This window comes from Bombyx mandarina, chromosome 22 (genome assembly GCF_030267445.1).
Source record: "Bombyx mandarina strain Sakado chromosome 22, ASM3026744v2".
NCBI classification, from domain to species: Eukaryota; Metazoa; Arthropoda; class Insecta; order Lepidoptera; family Bombycidae; genus Bombyx; species Bombyx mandarina.
Genome location: NC_143228.1, coordinates 15,663,107 through 15,681,759, shown reverse-complemented (window position 1 = coordinate 15,681,759; position 18,653 = coordinate 15,663,107). Strand labels below are relative to the sequence as shown.

The window sequence follows — 18,653 nt, the reverse complement described above, 5'->3', positions numbered from 1 at the left end:
TAGAAGAGAGCTACAACAAACAAAATGATAAGGTGTACGCACACAGTAGTGAAGAAGCGAGCAACCGTATTCCGCGTGTCCAACGAGGTCATTTTCCATCCTCGCTCATGGTATGGTTGGAAGTTTCTTATTGGGGCTTAACAGAGGTACATTTTTGTGAGAAAGGTGTAAAAACGAATGCAGTTGTGTATCAAAATACAGTCCTGACGAACCTTGTGGAGCCTGTTTCTCATACCATGTTCAATAACAGGCACTGGGTATTCCAACAAGACTCGGCGCCAGCTCATAGAGCGAAGAGCACACAAGACTGGCTGGCGGTGCGTGAAATCGACTTCATCCGGCACGAAGACTGGCCCTCCTCCAGTCCAGATTTGAACCCGTTAGATTACAAGATATGGCAACACTTGGAGGAAAAGGCATGCTCAAAGCCTCATCCCAATTTGGAGTCACTCAAGACATCCTTGATTAAGGCAGCCGCCGATATTGACATGGACCTCGTTCGTGCTGCGATAGACGACTGGCCGCGCTGATTGTAGGCCTGTATTCAAAATCACGGAGGTCATTTTGAATAAACTTTAGTGTCATACGAATCTATGTTTTGTTAAGTTCATTTTGGTATATGAATGGTTACATAATGAATAAACTTGTTTCAATTATTTTACATTAAACATGTGACAGAATTTATGACCTGACTAGGTATGCGTGTGTGTGTGTCAAATACATGGTAGCGTGTGTCATGTTTCTTTTATTGATTTAATGATTTTTTAAAGGCATAATTAAAAAAAAATTGACATTCTGCACTCCTTCTCTATATTCTCTATAAGTGTGAGAATATTCATACTCCTCCGTCCGCGCTATCTAAGTATAAAGAAGCAAAAACTTTGTATCCCTTTTTACGTAAATTGTGCGGACGGAGGTGTATGAAAATTTCCACACTTATAGAGAATATAGAGAAAAAGTGCACAATGCTAATATTTTTTTTAAATAATGCGTAAAAGATACATTAGATCAATAAGGAAAACATTACACACACTACATACTATGTATTTGACGCACACACGCATGAATACTATTTATTGTCAAACTTTTGTTCTTGACGTTTGTGGTCAAATTGAGAATAGATTATATATTGTTTTTGTCTTTATTAATATTTTTTTATAGTGTAGTCTTGGCGAAGTTTGTGATTATAGAAGTATAAAATACAATCATAATAGTATACAAACTTACAATTCCAATTAATTATAGTCGAATTTCGACTACTGCGGGACCTCAGGTTTTCGTAAAAAGGGGTACAAAGTTTTTTCTTCACGTATTAAAACATATATAGATTTACTATATTTAGAAAAGGAAATATGATAAATCAAGGAAGTAAGTTTTACGTTTGTGTTTACAGTTTAAAAATAAAAATACAGTCAAATGAATAAGCAAATCACTTCCAATCCTTACAATATAGAGATTCGATTTTTACAATGTCATTAAGAATGCAGCCATAAATGTTTTACAGGAATTTTTAATCCGTTCTTTAAAACTAGCTTTTCTTTAAATACAGGCTAGAATTAACATTACCAATACTCGTAGTTTCTCGGATAAAGCTGTATGTATAACACGTCATGTAAAATAACTTTTTATCTGATATTGTGTCATTTGTATTCTGATTTAAAAGTGTTATTGAAGTCTAAATAGAATATTATACTTTAATAATAATTTTTATTTTTAATTCAAAAGTTTAACTATATGTAGCCTATTATTTTACCTAGCCATCCAGCTAACGTCCATACCACGTTGAAAACACCGGTTCTCGTCCGATCACCGAAGTCAAGCAACGTCGGGCGCAGTCAGTACTTGGATGGGTGACCGCCTGGGAACACTGCGTGATGTTAGCCTTTTGCTTCTTAAGAAATTCTGAAACTATCACTTCATTGAAATTATCATTAGTTATAATTTCTATTAATATAATACAACAGTTTTGAAATATTTCTGTGCGTGTTGGACTTCCTACAACAGTTGCGGGGGCGTTAATGATGAGAATCTTTGTGAGAGGTGAGAAGTAATAATTTTAACTAGAGGTCCCGCAGTAGTCGAAATTCGACTATAATTAATTGGAATTGTAAGTTTGTACACTATTATGATTGTATTTTATACTTCGTAATCACAAATTTCGCCAAGGCTACACTATAAAAAAATATTAATAAAGACAAACAATATTTAATCTATTCTCAATTTGACCACAGACGTCAAGAACAAAAGTTTGACAATAAATAAATAGTATGCATGCGTGTGTGCGTCAAATACATGGTATGTAGTGTGTGTAATGTTTTCTTTATTGATTTAATGTATATTTTATGCATTATTTAAAAAAAATATTAGCAATGTGTACTTCTTCTCAATATTCTCTATAAGTGTAGAAAATTTCATACTCCTCTGTCCGCACAATTTTCGTAAAAAGGGATACAAAGTTTTTGCTTCACGTATTAATATATAGATTTTAAATGCCCAGCGAAGCGGACGGGTACAGCTAGTTCGTTATAACAATATTGTTAATTCATTATTATTTTTTTCCTACCTAATCTTGTAGCCTTGAGAGGCTATTCCAGTATAACCTTAACTAGTAGGTGAGCTCACGGGGCTCAAACCTGACGACGTTGCTAACACGAACCCTAGCAAGAGCCGTGCTTCGCAGAATCTACCACCGGATCGGAAACGCGACCCACTGAGAAGATCCGGCGAGTAACTCAGTTGGCTGTGTCTTAGAGTTAATTTACTCGTCGAGCCCTTCGTCGCAAGCGACGGGTTCCTAGTAGAAGTACCTAGAAGCACCGTTAGTGGATCGGGAAGATCCGAGATGACGTGTTTTGGGCGACGTCGACTGCTTTCCGTTTTTTCCGCAGGATCGGGAATGTAGTTACCGGCGGCCACGATGAGAGGGTTCTCGTGTCGTGCCGCTTTATCGAAGTGGGTTAATTCATTGTGACTTTAATTTTAACGACAAGGAAACATCACAACAATTAGCGAACCAAAATAGCTTTAAAAATATCTCTCAATAGTTGTTCGGGACATTAAACATTACTAATGATTTTTGTATTACACGCAATGTAAGATAAATATAAATTGAATAATTCAGCGGCCTCATGGTCGGTATTGTTTTCCGTTCGTCACGTAGGTACTTTAGACTAGTAGTTCATTACGGGTTGCTTGGGAATGGTGTTATGTCATGTGATGCCAATCATATGAAAATAATCATGCGTTTTGATATGCTCTATTTATACGAAGCTAAAATTAAGCAACAAATTTTGCACTAAAAAACGGTACATAGTTCCTTTGTTTTCTACAATTATATCATCTTTTGAATACGCCGCATCGCTGCAATCACGTTCAGAAACAAACATCAGTTTTATCTAACTGAGACACTAATACTCCACAAATATTGAGATTTATCGAGTACTATTATATAAAGAACAAGTAAATACGCGAATATAATCATTATAAATGATTGTTCGACAACAGTAACTGTTTGATTCTCATTAAATTCACTATCGACCACAAAAGTATCTATTATGCAATACAATGGCTGTTAAAGACCTGAAAGTTTGTGACGATGAGGAGTGCTCGAAAGGATCCCACGAAACATGCCCGTTGAAATCAGAAAACGTTCGCGAAATAAAAAAGCTTACATTCAAACAACGATTGAAATTAATAAAAAATAACACAACCGTGGAGCCTATAATGGCTTGCTACGTGATGCCCAGTGTTCTGGCCTCACTGGCGGTCCAGAATCTGAGCTTAGACAAGGCTTGTAGAGTCAACCTTAATTACTCAGACGAGGTCTGCACGGCTTTAACATTACGACAAACGGAAAACTACACGGAGGCGGAAGAAACCGTACAAAGACTGATAGCGAGTGTCCAAGTTTGGAAAAACGTTGTGCAAACGGCTATACCAGTATGTGTGATATTATTCGTCGGGGCGTGGAGCGACAAGACTGGTAAAAGAAAAGCGTGCATTTTGCTGCCGATAGTTGGTGAATTTTTATCTTGTTTGGGTTTCATCGTAAACACATATTTCTTTTATGAATTACCTGTTGAAGTGACGGCATTTACTGAATCTATTTTCCCGGCGATCACTGGGGGATGGTTCACGAATTTCATTGGTGCCTTTAGCTATGTAGGTGATATAACTACAGTGGAGAACCGAACTTACAGAGTCGGTTTGGTCAACATGTTTATGTCTCTTGGTTATCCGATCGGCAGTGCTTTAAGTGGGATTCTATTGAATTTGATTGGCTACTACGGCGTTTTTACGTTGTCAGTAATGCTTTACTTGTTCAGTCTGGTCTATGGCTACTACTATTTAGAAGAACCGAATAAAGTTGTCGCAGAGAAAGAGGTAAAAATTTACGAGCCGAGTTATAATTAATTATGTTCAGATGTTTAATTACTTGATGTGATTACTGAATTCGCTACCCTCATTGTGTTTTCAGAGCAAAAAGACTGGTTGCGGAAGTTTCTTAAGAGAATTCTTTGACGTCCGGCTAGTTTTGGAGACTTTTAAGGTGGCATTTAAGAAGGGGCCAGGAAATCGACGATTGCGTGTGGCTTTACTGCTAATAGTGGTCTGTGTCGTATTTGGACCAATGCATGGTAATCTTAACTACAATCGTTACAGACAATATAAGATAGCGTTGTTTTATGCTTCTTTCGCCGCGTCTTGCGTTGATAATTTGGAAGCAAAGGCGCACTGATTTATGGCTAAGCCTCAAAACTCAAGGTGGATAAATACATTTGGCGAAAGACTGTAAATTTCAGTTATGAAGACTTGTAAGCTCGTAAAATTGTCCGAAACTTTGGTCAATGATAATCTTTAACACTAATCTTATATTACAGGTGAGTTCACCGTGATGTATCTGTTCGCGAGATATAGATTCAATTGGAATGAAGTTCAATTCAGTTTTTGGTCTACATACGCTATGCTGACTAATTTAATAGGTAAGGATAACTTTTATATGAGTCTTTGTTTAATTAATGAATTGGCAAGTATAGATCAAAATGGTGGGCCTGCATTTTTAAGGTACCCTCAACTTGCCTATTTCAGTCGCGAAGCAAAAGCCTTACCTTTAAAAGGAATACCCTTTCCTCCAGTTGGACATTTTAAAAATGCCTTTTAAATAAATAACCAAATATTCAATCAACATTTACAATAATAATACATGGTTATGGTCCATGTGGTATTAAGTGGTTACCGAACTCCACAGATATGCGTGATATGCGCACTGAAAGCTTCAAGCCGGAACACATGGCTGCTTTTTTGTTCCTTGGTGACCCTCTATGGGTTTGGTGATGGGCCCAGAGGGCTTAATTAGCACGGAACCTACCAGGAAGGGTCGGATTTGCTAACAGCAGCCCGAGTGCCTCTGCAGGGGGCCTAGTAGCTAAGGGCAAGTGAATCTATTATCCGACCTTTTTTTTATTGCTTAGATGTGTGGACGAGCTAACAGCCCACCTGGTGTTAAGTGGTTATTGGAGCCCATAGACATGTATTTTTTTTTTTTTATTGCCCTTGTAGGCAGACGAGCATACGGCCCACCTGATGGTGAGTGGTTACCGTCGCCCATAGACTTCAGCAATGCCAGGGGCAGAGCCAAGCCGCTGCCTACCGCTTAATACTCTCCACAAGCCTCGTTTGAAGAAGGACATGTCATAGCGCTCGGGAAACACCGTGGAGGGGTGCTCATTCCATAGCCGGATGGTACGTGGCAAAAAAGACCTCTGGAAACGCACTGTGGATGACCGCAGTGGCTCCAGGTAGTATGGATGAACTCTACTCCGGTGGCGGGCGGTGCGATGGTAAAAACGAGATGCCGGTATCATCTCGAACAATTCCTCAGAGCACTCCCCATGGAACATACGGTACAAAATACAGAGGGAACCGAAGTCCCTCCGCAGACCCAGAGGTTCCAAACGATCCGTGAGACCGAGATTATCGACAATCCGAACGGCCCTCCTCTGTATGGAGTCAAATAGAAGAAGCTGGTATTTGGGAGCCCCGGCCCAGAGATGGGAGCAGTACTCCACGCGAGGCCGGACTTGTGCTTTATAAAGCAAAAGCCTTTGTCCAGGCGTGAAGTACCGCTTCGCTCTGTTGAGGACTCCCAGCATTTTGGACGCCAACTTGGCTTTGCCTTGCAAATGACTCCGAAACTGGACATCGTTCGAAATGTCGACCCCAAGTATCCCAATACTCTCGGAAGGTTGCAGGGTTACATCTACAACGTAAATGCGCCACCCACCTTGAGATATAAGTTCTAAGATCTCAGTATAGTTACAACGGCTGTCCCACCCTTCAAACCGAAACGTATTACTGCTTCACGGCAGAAATAGGCAGGGCGGTGGTACCTACCCGCGCGGACTCACAAGAGGTCCTACCACCAGTACCCGCTGAAAAGATCGTAAGAAGCTCTTTGCGCTGATGGTATGAGCTAGGTTTTACGTCATACTGTTCGAGCAGTTCACTGCATAGGTAACTGTTCACAATAAAGCCATTTTATGAGTTAAAACATAAACTTATGGAGTTTCATTTCTTCAGGTACACTGTTCTCGATGAGTCTCTTTAGCAATTACCTGAAAGTAGATGACACAATACTAGGAATAATATCCATTATCAGCAAAATCATGGGAGCTTTCGTATATGCTTTCGCCAGGAACAACTTGGAGATATATATCGGTGAGTAATCATGATACAGGGCCGAGATTAGGGCTGCCGACTTTTGAACGTTTTATAACTATATAATTTGTTAAATATTATTTTCAATTTGTACAGTATTTGATAATAAGTGGCGTAAAATCACACTGACACTTTTCACTTTATAACATATAGACGGGATATCTATATTTTTTTATTTTTAATAACTTTATTTATGTACTTTTTCATTCTTTTGTTTTTCGAAATCGCCGGGCGTCTGTCCAAGCGTTGGGGCGATCAAACCTACTAAAATTCTTTGTGGCTGAACGTTTCGCGTCAGAACTAGGAAGGCAAGCCCTGAGCAAGGGACGCTGTTAGCGTGGTGTGCAAGCTTATCAGCGCCACGACTACCGAGCCACTTGTTGTAGTTTTGACAGAGTAACTTAGGCTTCGCCTACTTGTATATCCTACGCTGGTCCACAAACAGAGTTTGGATTATTATACGATACATAAGATGAATAGATAAGTAGACCTTAGCTCTTTTAATTAAATGCTAAAGTGTGCCAATTAAGTGCCATTTACTACTTCTAGAATTATTGTTCTATTTTTCCGCTCCGCATCCCAAATAGCGAGGGGGTGACCCTAAGTCCGGTATGAGGTCCATTTGTTTCGGAATAGTGCATTCTGTGATTTGTCTTCGTGTCAAGGTGGCCATGATTTAATGCAGTGCAACCGTAGCGACAAATTTACCTAAATTATTTGTAAGCATTGAGATAATAAAAAAATCTGTTTTTATTAACCAAGTGAATGTGTGTGTAGAATTAGGTTGTTATAAATATTAACAGTAGATAAATGAGATTATGGCCTACGCGGTGTAAAGTACATATCCAGTGATTGGAGTCCAGAGACAACTTGAATGTTGCTCCCCATCTTTACAAATGAGGTCAAAGACTCTATCACTTTATATGACGCCTGTCCCGAAATTCGAAGTGAAATGCATAATTATCTTAGCGGCAATAAGCAGGATCATGGTACCTTCCCGTAGGGCTGACACCATACCCTGCCACCAGTAAATGCCGATTGACGATATAACACTCAAAGAACGTTGCTGCACATTCTGCAATGAATCTCCCAGCGTATTTAGCGATACCCAAGGAAAGAGATGGGGTTCCACTCTACGATACCACACTGGTTGCGTACTAGTATACAGGTTCGCGTAGTTGGTCAACTGCTACCAATCTACACAGTTTATTGGTGGTAGGACCTCTTGTGAGTCCGCACGGGTAGGTACCACCACCCAACCTATTTCTGCCGTGAAGCAGTAATGCGTTTCGGTTTGAAGGGTGGGGCAGCCGTTGAAACTATACTTGAGACCTAAGAACTTATATCTGAAGGTGGGTGGCGCATTTACGTCGTAGATGTCTATAGGGTCCAGTAACCACTTAACACCAGATGGGCTGTGAGCACGTCCAATCATCTAAGCGATAAAAAAACACAGGCTGTATAAGAAGTTTCCAGAACGAAAAGGGCAATAAAATATTACAATACGTTCTGTTGAGATTGATTCGACGATGGTTTTAAAAACTTAGGCGAGAATGCATCACGGTCTTTCTTTTTTTATACTGCCCAGGCTAAGTACCGAGCTTCCTTGGACCGTTTTATTGATAATATAATATTGGAAAAAATATTTATTTATATTTCAAATCACTAATTAAATCCTACACGGTGGTTCTAAAAGTTTTTATTTGTAATTTTCACTAGATATGCTATTATAGTATGGTTTCGGATTTTGCTTTAGAAGACAGACAAGCGTACAGTTAAAGTGATGGTTAGTTGTAAATGATGCTTATGGACAACAGCAAAAATAGGGTTCTATAAAGTTCAAGACTTTTGTAATTTTGCGGCTTAATTTTAAATTCTCGATTCGAAATTGCAAAAAATAATTGCAATTTTCAAAATTTTGAACGAACTTGTTTATGTTTAAATCTTTGTCGTAATTGATTCGCCGTCATCTATGAAATAAAATAAAAATAACTAAAAATACTCACGTAACAAAAAAATTAATAGATGAAACAAAAAACCCAAATGGATTAAATATACTTGTCTAATTAAAACGCGAAAAATAATAATTCGAACGTTATGCCGGCCACTCACATGCGCGTGAACATTTGTACATTGTATACGGGCTCTACATTCGCCCGCGAACCGCGGCCGCGAATCACGGCCGCGGTTCACGCATGAACACGACGTGAAAAACATAGCCCTCTACACACGCAACCTTTCGCATTTACGTTCGCGCATTTGACTGAAATGGACGTTGAAGTTGCTGCTGCTCTGAAATTGTGCGCCTTAGCGTGTTACAATTATACGTTTATAAAATCAAAAAAACAAATAAAAAATAAATGGAGGAGAAGAAGGTGGTGGATGACACAAATCCATCGCATCAATCCTTAACTTTTTTTCTATACTTTCTGTAGCTAGACATTAAGGAATCCTTTTTCTTCTTTAAATATGGCACAGGAATTTCCATAATTGCACTAATTCTCAGCCATGCATCATGTACTTTATTTTTGTTTTTATGATCTCCATGTTGAGCTTGCCAAAGCACGGGCTCAGCATGATAACATTCAAGGAACGTTAGTTGCTGATCGTTACTCCATTAGATACTCATGACGTCCGCTTGTCACTGCGTCTCGCACACAACTGCGAACATACCCGGGTGTGGATGCCTTCGCGTTCGCGCTTCGCAGGCCCTTTGTCGCGGGCCAGAAAACCGCCACCGGACGGGGAACGCCGCGAAGCGCGACCGCGAAGTCGCGAAACCATCCACACTCGCGGTTCGCGCCCTTCGCGGACATTCGCGCCGCGAATGTGGAGCCGGCTTTACGAATGTTCGCGCGCATGTGAAGGGCTGTCAGACATTCATTCGCAAACTTAGCGGCTGTGCAAATGGGTTCGGTATTCAATTTGCGTACCCGTTTGGGCTTCCTACTACACTTGTTTACGAATGTCTCACGAATTTCTCGTCTTTTTTAATTCGTCAATAGAACATTGAAGAGAAAAAGAGTTTTTAATTCTTTCTTAGGCGTCATTAACGGTCATTCTGTTGTTATGGGATTTCTTTTGAGGGTCCCATATGGTCGATTCATTTTGCAGGAGTTCAATGAACTCCATCACCTTGGTGTTGTTTCAATCCATGATGAAAGTACGCTACACAGTAGACGTCACGGACTATGAAAATGGCGAAACGTCCGTTACCTTCGCAATCGTGGGCGCAACTGGTCACACGGTTGTGTGGGAGACTACGCGAAGGATCGGGGTTCGCGCGCTTTGATGTCCGTTAAAAACCGAAACAGCTTGGAAAGCCGCGAATGCAGCTATAACTTTGCATAATCATTTGCAAATGTCGTCCTACACTTGTGGGTTTGCGTATTCGTGCGAATGTGAGTGACCGGTATTACTAAAGGTAGTTCCAGCGAAAACGCTTTAATTAAATACAAATATGATTTATTATTTTACTATTGCCTGCAATACGGTCTGCTAGCATTTTACGTATAATTTAATAATTTATTTTACTCTTTAAGTCTATTTCCATTGTGTTGATGTATAATTGAAAAAAAATATTTTCCTGCCTATGTTGATAGTTTTGAGAAGCTATTTCAGCTTCGCCTTGACGTGTAGGTGAGCTCACGGGGTTCAAACCGGGAGTGTTGCTAACACTGGCCCTAGCAAGAATAGTGCTTCGCAGAATCTACCGCCGGATCGGAGACGCGACCCAGTGAGAAACTCAGTGGGCTGTGTCTGTGGGTTAATTTACTCGTCGAGCCCTTCGTCGCAAGCGACGGGCTTGGCGAGGACGGTGACCGGTGCTTGAGGTACCTAACGTGTTTAGGGCATTTTTGTTCGCTGATATGAGCGAAAACAAAAATATCTTATGAGAGCTTATTAAAGTCGGCTACGCGTCATAAGAGACTAACGTTAACAATAAAATATTGAAACGACTCGAGCTCCATCTGTCGTCCACAAAACAACGACCTCGAATTTACAAGGCGATCGGACAAACGACAACCAGCGCATACAAAACAAACAGTGTGCTTAGAGCGAGTTTTTTAACGTTGTCGATAGCGTAAATGTTAACTCAAATTTGTATGCAGTTGGAACAGCGCCCCTAGCGGTAAACGAAGGCAAACTTCCAACTCCATACAAATTTAAGTTAAATTTTACGAACATTAAATAGCTCGCACTAAGCACACTGATCCCAATAACTACATTTTGCGTTTTAAATGTGAGTTTACATCATAAAATTAATAATTGAACAGCGTCTAATCAAATATTTAATAGTGCACATTAAACCCTTTCACACAACAATATCTGCGTAAATAACAATGTAATATCCGGACGAGGGTTCCATCGTAAATAGCAGAGTCGTGTTTGAAAGTTTAGGTAGTTCGTAAGTTTACGTGGCAACTTACACGGGTGTAGGCCGTGCACCGAGTATTGGTTCCACGAAGTAAATCACAACTACTTATGAGGGTTTACACTTTCATTGGCTTCGACGTCCATAGAGTTTTGTAACGTTTAGATTCGTCAAGTGTTATTAGTTCTCTAAACTCATTGTCAAATTCAATCGCTCATATTACGAAATGAAAACATTGGGGTGGGGCGAGCTGAATTCTCTTCAGTTCAACACTTTTATGACACAGTTATGCGAAGAAGGACCCTTTTGTCATGGCGCAGCAATTTATTATATTATATAAGGAGTATCCCTGCAGCTTTCTGCGAGTATAGGGCTTCTGGGGGTCGATGTTTCGAGCGATGTTGAGTATCGGAGTCATTTGGAAGGTAAAGCCAAATTGGCCTCTAAAATGTTGGGAGTCCTCAACAGAGCGAAACGGTATTTCACGCCTGGGCAAAGACTTGTGCTTTACAAAGCACAGGTCCGGTCTCGCGTGAAGTACTGCTCCCACCTCTGAGCAAGAGCAGAAGCGGGCTGTTCGGATCATCGACAGTCCCGTTCTCGCGGATCGCTTGGAACCTCTAGGTTTACGGAGGGACTTCGGTTCTCTCTGTGTTTTGTACTGTATGTTTCATGGGGCATGCTCTGAAGATCCACTCATCTCCTTTTTACCATCACACCTTGGAAGGTGTCCGGAACACCGGTTCATTCATATTATCTGGAACCGTTGCGTTCATCGACATTGCGTTTCCAAAGATCTTTTCTGACACGTACTGTCCAGCTTGGAATGAGCTCCCCTCCACGGTGTTTCTCGAGCGTTATGACATGTACTTCTTCAAAGGAGGCTTGCGGAGAGTACTCAATAGTAGGCAGCGGCTTGGCTCTGCCACTGGCATTGCTGACGTCTCTGAGCGACGGTAACCGCTTGCCATCAGGTGAGCCGTATGCTAGTAGGTAATGATTGTATGTACCTTGAGTACCTGATACCTGAAAATTTGTCATCTAAGCAAGGTAGCAGGTAGGCATGCGTTCTTAGTACATACTAACACTACGCAATCGGCCACATTTCGTTCGTCAGAAAATACGTGACGTCTGGGAGCCCTGGGATCTTGGACTATAAGTACACACAGTGATCGTGAAGCGCGCGTCTACTGCGCAGATAAAGCGATACAGACGCGTTGTGGTCGTAGCTTTTACGTTTTGATCAGATCAGTTTAGTTGTACAAGGGCGCGGGTAGTCGGGGTAGTGCGACGGCGTGAGCGCGCGCCCACCTCTACCCCTACCCCTTTGAACGCAATACAAATGAGCTCCACACTTGCGTTTTTATCGCGTTTTACGCGTGCTTGAATCTATACAAACCCAAAAATCGGCATCTACGGCGCAGATGACGCGCGTTCCTGAAACACGTCTCGTCTGCACGTTTTAAATACGCCGTGTGCTAGGTACCTAACGTCATAAAGAAGAAGAAGAAGTTTTAGAAGTCGTCGTGGCCTAAAGGATAAGACGTCCGGTGCATTCGTATCGAGCGATGCACTGGTGTTCGAATCTCGCTGGCGGGTACCAATTTTTCTAATGAAATACGTACACAACACATGTTCACGATTGACTTCCACTGTGAAGGAATAACACCGTGCAATAAAAATCAAACCCGCAAAATTATAATTTGCGTAATTACTGGTGGTAGGACCTCTTGTGAGTCCGCACGGGTAGGTACCAGCGCCCCGTCTATTTCTGCCGTGAAGCAGTAATGCGTTTCGGTTTGAAGGGTGGGGCAGCCGTTGTGACTATACTGAGACCTTAGAACTATATTTCAAGGTGTGTGGCGCATTTACGTTGTAGATGTCTATGGGCTCCAGTAACCACTTAACACCAGGTGGGCTGTGAGCTCGTCCACACATCTAAGCAATAAAAAAAAAAAAAAGCTAATGAAAAATTTCATACTCATGAATTCAATTGAATTATTATCACGGAATTATCAGTATTTTGTATCTATCTTCTATCAAAGACGGAGATAATTAAAAATATTTTTTTTTTTTCGATTAATTAACGCTTGGGCCGATCGTGCCTCTCTATCGCTTGTTCCGCGCTCTCACTTGCACGCTCAGGCTCAAAAGAACGTGACACTCTTTCATGCGTGCAGCCGGTGTTCATCGATTTAAACAACTTTATCACGTCAACTTCATTAAATTTTCGAAAAACTTGAGCTTTTCGGGGTACTGTTTTTATTTGACGTGAAAACGACTTTTTTTAATGAAATGAAAACAAACCAGCGTTTGAAAACATTACATTTCAATAACTAAATCTTTATTAATATTTCGACCTTTTATCTTCTTCTTTTTCTCCACCTTATTCCACTATGTGGGGTCGGCACAGCTAATTTTTCTCTTCCATTCTCTTCTATCAGCCGTCATCTCAACACTCACTCCTCTCTCTCTCATATCGTCATTCACACACTCCATCCATGTCTTCTTCGGTCGACCTCTTCCCCCTCTACCTTGCACTACCATTTCCATACATCTGCTATTTATAATATTTATTAATATATATAATTTATTAATATTTCGACCTTTTATGTTGTTATTTTATTTATTCTTTATTTGTACACACTGTTAATATAATACAGTAATTGCGATAACATATAAAAAATGGCGAGCTTAACTCAACAATTGTTAAATGGATGTACAAAGGAATATTTAAATTATTTATTTAATTTTAATCAGAATCTTCTTTTAAATTTACTAGAAAACGTAATAAACTTATTAAAACAAATATTGTACTGCAGTATTTGTAGTAGTTCATTTTATTTATCTTAAGCACATAGCAAATATGAATGGCAGTCAAACAAACTGATAATTAAGTACGTAAATTGCAGATAAGAAGTGCATGAGATGTCTGCGATTCTCTAGTTATAAATTTTGTTGTTTATTATACCTACTGGATTTTCAATGGTTCGCAAAATAGCTGAAACAACACGCTTTGTAGAATTACAAAGCGCGTTGTTATTAGTGATGAAGGTAGAGTAAGTTTTATTGTTCACCTTCATGAAAAAAAAGGATAATATTAAATACAGGAGCTAAGTATTAGTTACGAAAGATATTTCATATGGATTTTGCAAGTTGTTTATTGAGAATGTATTTTAGAATGAAATCTCGCTTTGAAATTATTCAAATATTTTTCGGAACAAAGTCGTCTCCATGCCAATGTCGACGGTGAGAATGATGAAGGTGACTTACAAAATCGTCTGCTTACGTAACAGCAAGCGGAATGTTTTCATATCATCTATACTAATATATAAATCTACAGTGGTTTTTACGGATGTTCCGTTATAACTATTGAACCATGCATCCGATTGACTTGAAACTTGGTATCCATGTAGAAAATACATGTACTTAATGGATAGGCTAATATTTTTATAAGTGTTGGACTCCCTAATAATAATAGCAATAAATAATAATGTTCATTTTAAATTCCCAACGAAGCTACGGCTAGTCTTTTATAAAATTTCGTTTCGGGCGCACATGTAACGATGCTGTACAGCCGAATGGAATTACGTACTTGTAGAGTGCGCCCACTGAGTTTCCCGCGGGATCTTCTCAGAGGGTCGCGATTCCGATTCGGTGGTAGACTCAGCGAAGCACTGCTCTTGTCAAGGCTAGTGTCAGCAAAATCTCCTAGGTTGAGTCCATATCGTTTATACCCCTAGGACCACTCTGGGAATCCCTGTTCTAGTACAAATCGGATAGTAAACCTATACTAATATTATAAAGCTGAAGAGTTTGTTTGTTTGAACGCGCTAATCTCAGGAACTACTGGTGCGATTTGAAAAATTCTTTCAGTGTTAGACAGCCCATTTATTGTGGAAGGTTATAGGCTATATAACATCGCTCTAAGACCAATACAGGTGGAGCACCAATAAAGAATGTTTCAAAATAGAGGTTTAAATAGCTCCTTAACATTCTCTATTATTCAAAAATATTTTTACCCTCTACGTAAATGAAGACGCGGGTAAAATTTAGCGTTGTGCCAAAGTAACTATTCCACGCGGACGGAGTCGCGGGCAAAAGCTAGTTATTTATAAAGACAGAAAATTAACAGATTTTCTTTTTCACGCAGCTCCGTTGATGGAAATTTTAAATGGAACATCATTCATAGCGATGCGATCGATCGCAACGAAACTGGTGAGCGGGGAGGAATTTGGTAAGTTAATCAATACAAATAACAGCATTATTAACTTACATTAGGGTAAGATGTGTGCCACAATCCTGCCTATTTCTACTGCGAATCAGTTATACCATTTCATTCTGAAAATCGGGATAACTGTCGCAACAGCATAATCTAGACTATAAGATTAAGTTTCAAGATGGACAATACATCTTACTTTGTGATGACTATTGTCTTGTGGATCTACCGAGAACAATTCATATGCTTAATTTAATAAGTGGTTTCACTAAAAAGAAGATGTAAATTGCATACAGTAATACATAGACACTTAATTTTTGTCCCCAACTGGGCAGCCATAATTAAATGATTAATGGTAATTTATGAACATCTTCGATATCGGGCTCGTGAAAAATTGAAATTCTGATAAAGCTTAGAAGTGAGGATCAGGAGGAATTTTCTTCTGAATCTTACTATAGAAGAAAGCAGTGGCTTACTGTAGTGGGAATGGAGTTTGCTCTGTGGATGATAATTGCTGCGGTTATGAAGAGAAGATAGTGAGATCATCTCAAATAACTCCTCGCAGGACTCTTGAGGTTTTGATTTCATTTAACTACTTCTAAACGACTACTACTAACATCATTATCATTCATTATTATCCTGCCCTTCTCCCAGTCACCTGGGGTCGGCGCAACATGTTTTCTCCTTCTATACTCTTCTATCATATACAGTTTCTTCGCTCACTCTCCTCTTACCCATATCGTCTTTCACACAATCCATCAATTTCTTCTTAGTTCTACCTCTTCCTCTATACCCTTCCACATTTATAATTAACATTCTCTTACCAACCTCATTTTCATTTCGTCTCATCACATGTCGATACTATCCCAAACGCGCTTTTCTCAGCTTATCTGTCACAGGTGACACTTTCAGACTTCCTCTAATATATTCATTCCGTATTCTATCCATTCTCGTTACTCCACACATCCATCGCAACATTCGCATCTCTGTTGCATGCCTTTCATTCGCCACTTTAGCAACTTAGATTACACTATTTTTATTTCAATTGTAGGCAGACCAGCATACGCCCCACCTGATGGTGAGTGATTATCGTCGCCCATGGACTTCAGCAATGCCAGAGGCAGAGGCAAGCCGCTGCCTACCGCTAAAAATACAACTAACAAACATAGATACTGATGTTCTAAATAAGTTCGTGTATCCAGGCAAGGTGAATTCTCTGTTCGGTCTGGCGGAGGCGATGATGCCGCTGGTGTATGGACCTCTCTACTCCCGCGTTTACATGGCGACGCTCAACGTGCTGCCAGGCGCTGTCTTCCTGCTCGGAGCCAGTTTGACTTTACCTGCTATTTTCATATTTGGGTTAGTGTGACTTTCTTTTTGATGTCATAACGGCTGTCTCATCCTTAAAGATGGTACGCGTGATTATTTTGCGGCGGTAATAGGCAGGGTGGTGGACCGCCAGGCTGGATGGTGGTATAATAATATGGTGGATTTCGCGTATCCGTTTACGGAATACAAAATGATATACCGGCTGTACCCTTAGTCACCTTTTAAGACAGTGCAATGAAGTTTTTTTTTACGGTCATCGGCTACCTGCTTTTGAGTGATTATTGATACCCATGGACATTGGCCAAGCCTTTTCCGTATAGATAAGGCTCCCACTTTCGCCAGTTCTTTTTTTTTTAAGAATCTTAAATGTCATATTTGATGACACGAAAAATAATTAAACTTTTTAAATTTCAGGTGGTTGTATTTTGAACATAAAAAAGACGCAAAGAGGAAAGTAAACACAACATGTGATTCGGAAAAATAATAAAATTGTATTAGTTTAAAATTTAGGTTCTAAAATATATCTGATAAGCGTACACTGCTTTTTTATTTCACACAACAGAATCGTTCCTCTAAACTTTGAACCGACCCTAATGGTTCATTTATTTATTATATTTTGTACACACAGCTGTTAGAAGAAACACAACAATAAGGATACAGAGCACAAGGGCACTACTTATTTTAGGTTGAAATCTCTTCCAGTAGACCCGCAGAAGGAAAGGAGAATTAGGAACACAAACTTAGTGCATACAGTAAACATTACATAGTGGATTGATTACAAGATACAAAACAATATATAGACATACAAATAAATACACACACATATACATATTATACTTACTTTATACTACTATTATTATTATTAGCGGTAGGCAGCGGCTTGGCTCTGCCCCTGGCATTGCTGAAGTCCATGGGCGACGGTAACCACTCACCATCAGGTGGGCCGTATGCCCGTCTGCCTACAAAGGCAATAAAAAAAAAAAAAATACATTATACAAATATATACATATATACTTTTATTTAATATGTTATGTTCTTTAACAGATTTCTTGAACGCTGCTATGGTTTTGCACGCACGTATGCTTGGAGGAAGTTAATTCCAAAGTATAACTGCTTGTACAGAAAATGAAATGTGTGTAACATATTATTATAATAGGTAAATCTGCAGTTAAAATAATTGTAGTATTATTGTACTTACCTTCGAGCTTTATATCAACATAAGTTACATTACAATTTACTGCATGTGTAATATCATTTATCACTGTCAGCGTCTGCTTCTTTAAAAGCTCCGAATACCGCCAACAGATGGCATTATTCGGGCTTCTGAATCGCGCATTCATTATTTGTTAAAGGGCATTTAAGTAATTTTTTTAAAATTTGTTAAGCATCTCTGGTTTCCCTTCAGTACGCTTAAATCTTTCGCCTTTTACTAAAGATTTCCGTGGAGGGGAACACTCAAATGAGTCTAACTTATTTTTGATGCCTCACTTTGGTGAGGCTTGTAAATTCCACACAGTCACAAATTTCATACAAGACAAGAATGAAATAACAAACACACTTCAACTTCAATCTTTCATTCGCTCATCAATTCACGATTACATGTCATGAGACAAATGAGCTAGTGATATCTAGTGAGCTAGAACTGAGTTACTGATACATTCGGAGCTAGTGTGAGTTAGTCATACATTCTATCGGTGTGAGTGATATATATCTTTTATATCACTCACTCAGGAACAACACAACTTTAACTTCAAGCGAAGTTCATGTTTATTTTTGAGACGCGAAATATGTGGGTCATAAGGAGCAGGATGTTAGTACGCATCTATGGACTCGCAAAAAACTAATCCTGTAAAAACGAGACCTGAGTAGAAATTTACGTAACACCGGGTAGGTGTTAGGACGAAGTTAGTAATTAATTTTTCGCAAACTACTTTTTTGTTTGCTTTTTCATTTAACTCCCATGTTGAGACAATTATCAGTATTAAAACTGATAGGCGGGATTGAAATAAAGGT

The 18,653-nt window shown here is 39.6% G+C and overlaps 1 protein-coding gene and 2 non-coding genes across 3 annotated transcripts; all 3 read left to right on the top strand.

Moving 5' to 3' along the window:
- The first annotated feature begins 1,764 nt into the window (after positions 1 to 1,764).
- On the top strand, positions 1,765 to 1,883 carry LOC114240226 (5S ribosomal RNA). Its single transcript, XR_003624490.1, has one exon. It is a non-coding gene; the product is annotated as a 5S ribosomal RNA (ribosomal RNA).
- A 1,578-nt stretch (positions 1,884 to 3,461) lies between these two features.
- LOC114240220 (putative peptidoglycan muropeptide transporter SLC46) lies at positions 3,462 to 17,174 on the top strand. The gene is made up of 7 exons (XM_028170690.2): positions 3,462 to 4,383; positions 4,478 to 4,637; positions 4,881 to 4,982; positions 6,580 to 6,717; positions 15,246 to 15,329; positions 16,514 to 16,670; positions 17,055 to 17,174. The coding sequence occupies exons 1-7, from the start codon at positions 3,565 to 3,567 to the stop codon at positions 17,122 to 17,124; spliced, it is 1,530 nt and encodes a 509-aa protein (XP_028026491.2). The 5' UTR covers positions 3,462 to 3,564; the 3' UTR covers positions 17,125 to 17,174.
- An 851-nt stretch (positions 17,175 to 18,025) lies between these two features.
- LOC114240234 (U5 spliceosomal RNA) lies at positions 18,026 to 18,140 on the top strand. The gene has a single exon (XR_003624495.2). It is a non-coding gene; the product is annotated as a U5 spliceosomal RNA (small nuclear RNA).
- The last annotated feature ends 513 nt before the right edge of the window (positions 18,141 to 18,653 follow it).

Bases quoted from the DNA above. Each gene is read 5' to 3' on its own strand.
- LOC114240220 (XM_028170690.2), top strand. From the start codon at position 3,565: ATGGCTGTTAAAGACCTGAAAGTTTGTGACGATGAGGAGTGCTCGAAA. The intron at 4,384-4,477 runs GTAAAAATTTAC...TTGTGTTTTCAG, and splicing joins AAGTTGTCGCAGAGAAAGAG to AGCAAAAAGACTGGTTGCGG. The intron at 15,330-16,513 runs GTAAGTTAATCA...TCGTGTATCCAG, and splicing joins GGTGAGCGGGGAGGAATTTG to GCAAGGTGAATTCTCTGTTC.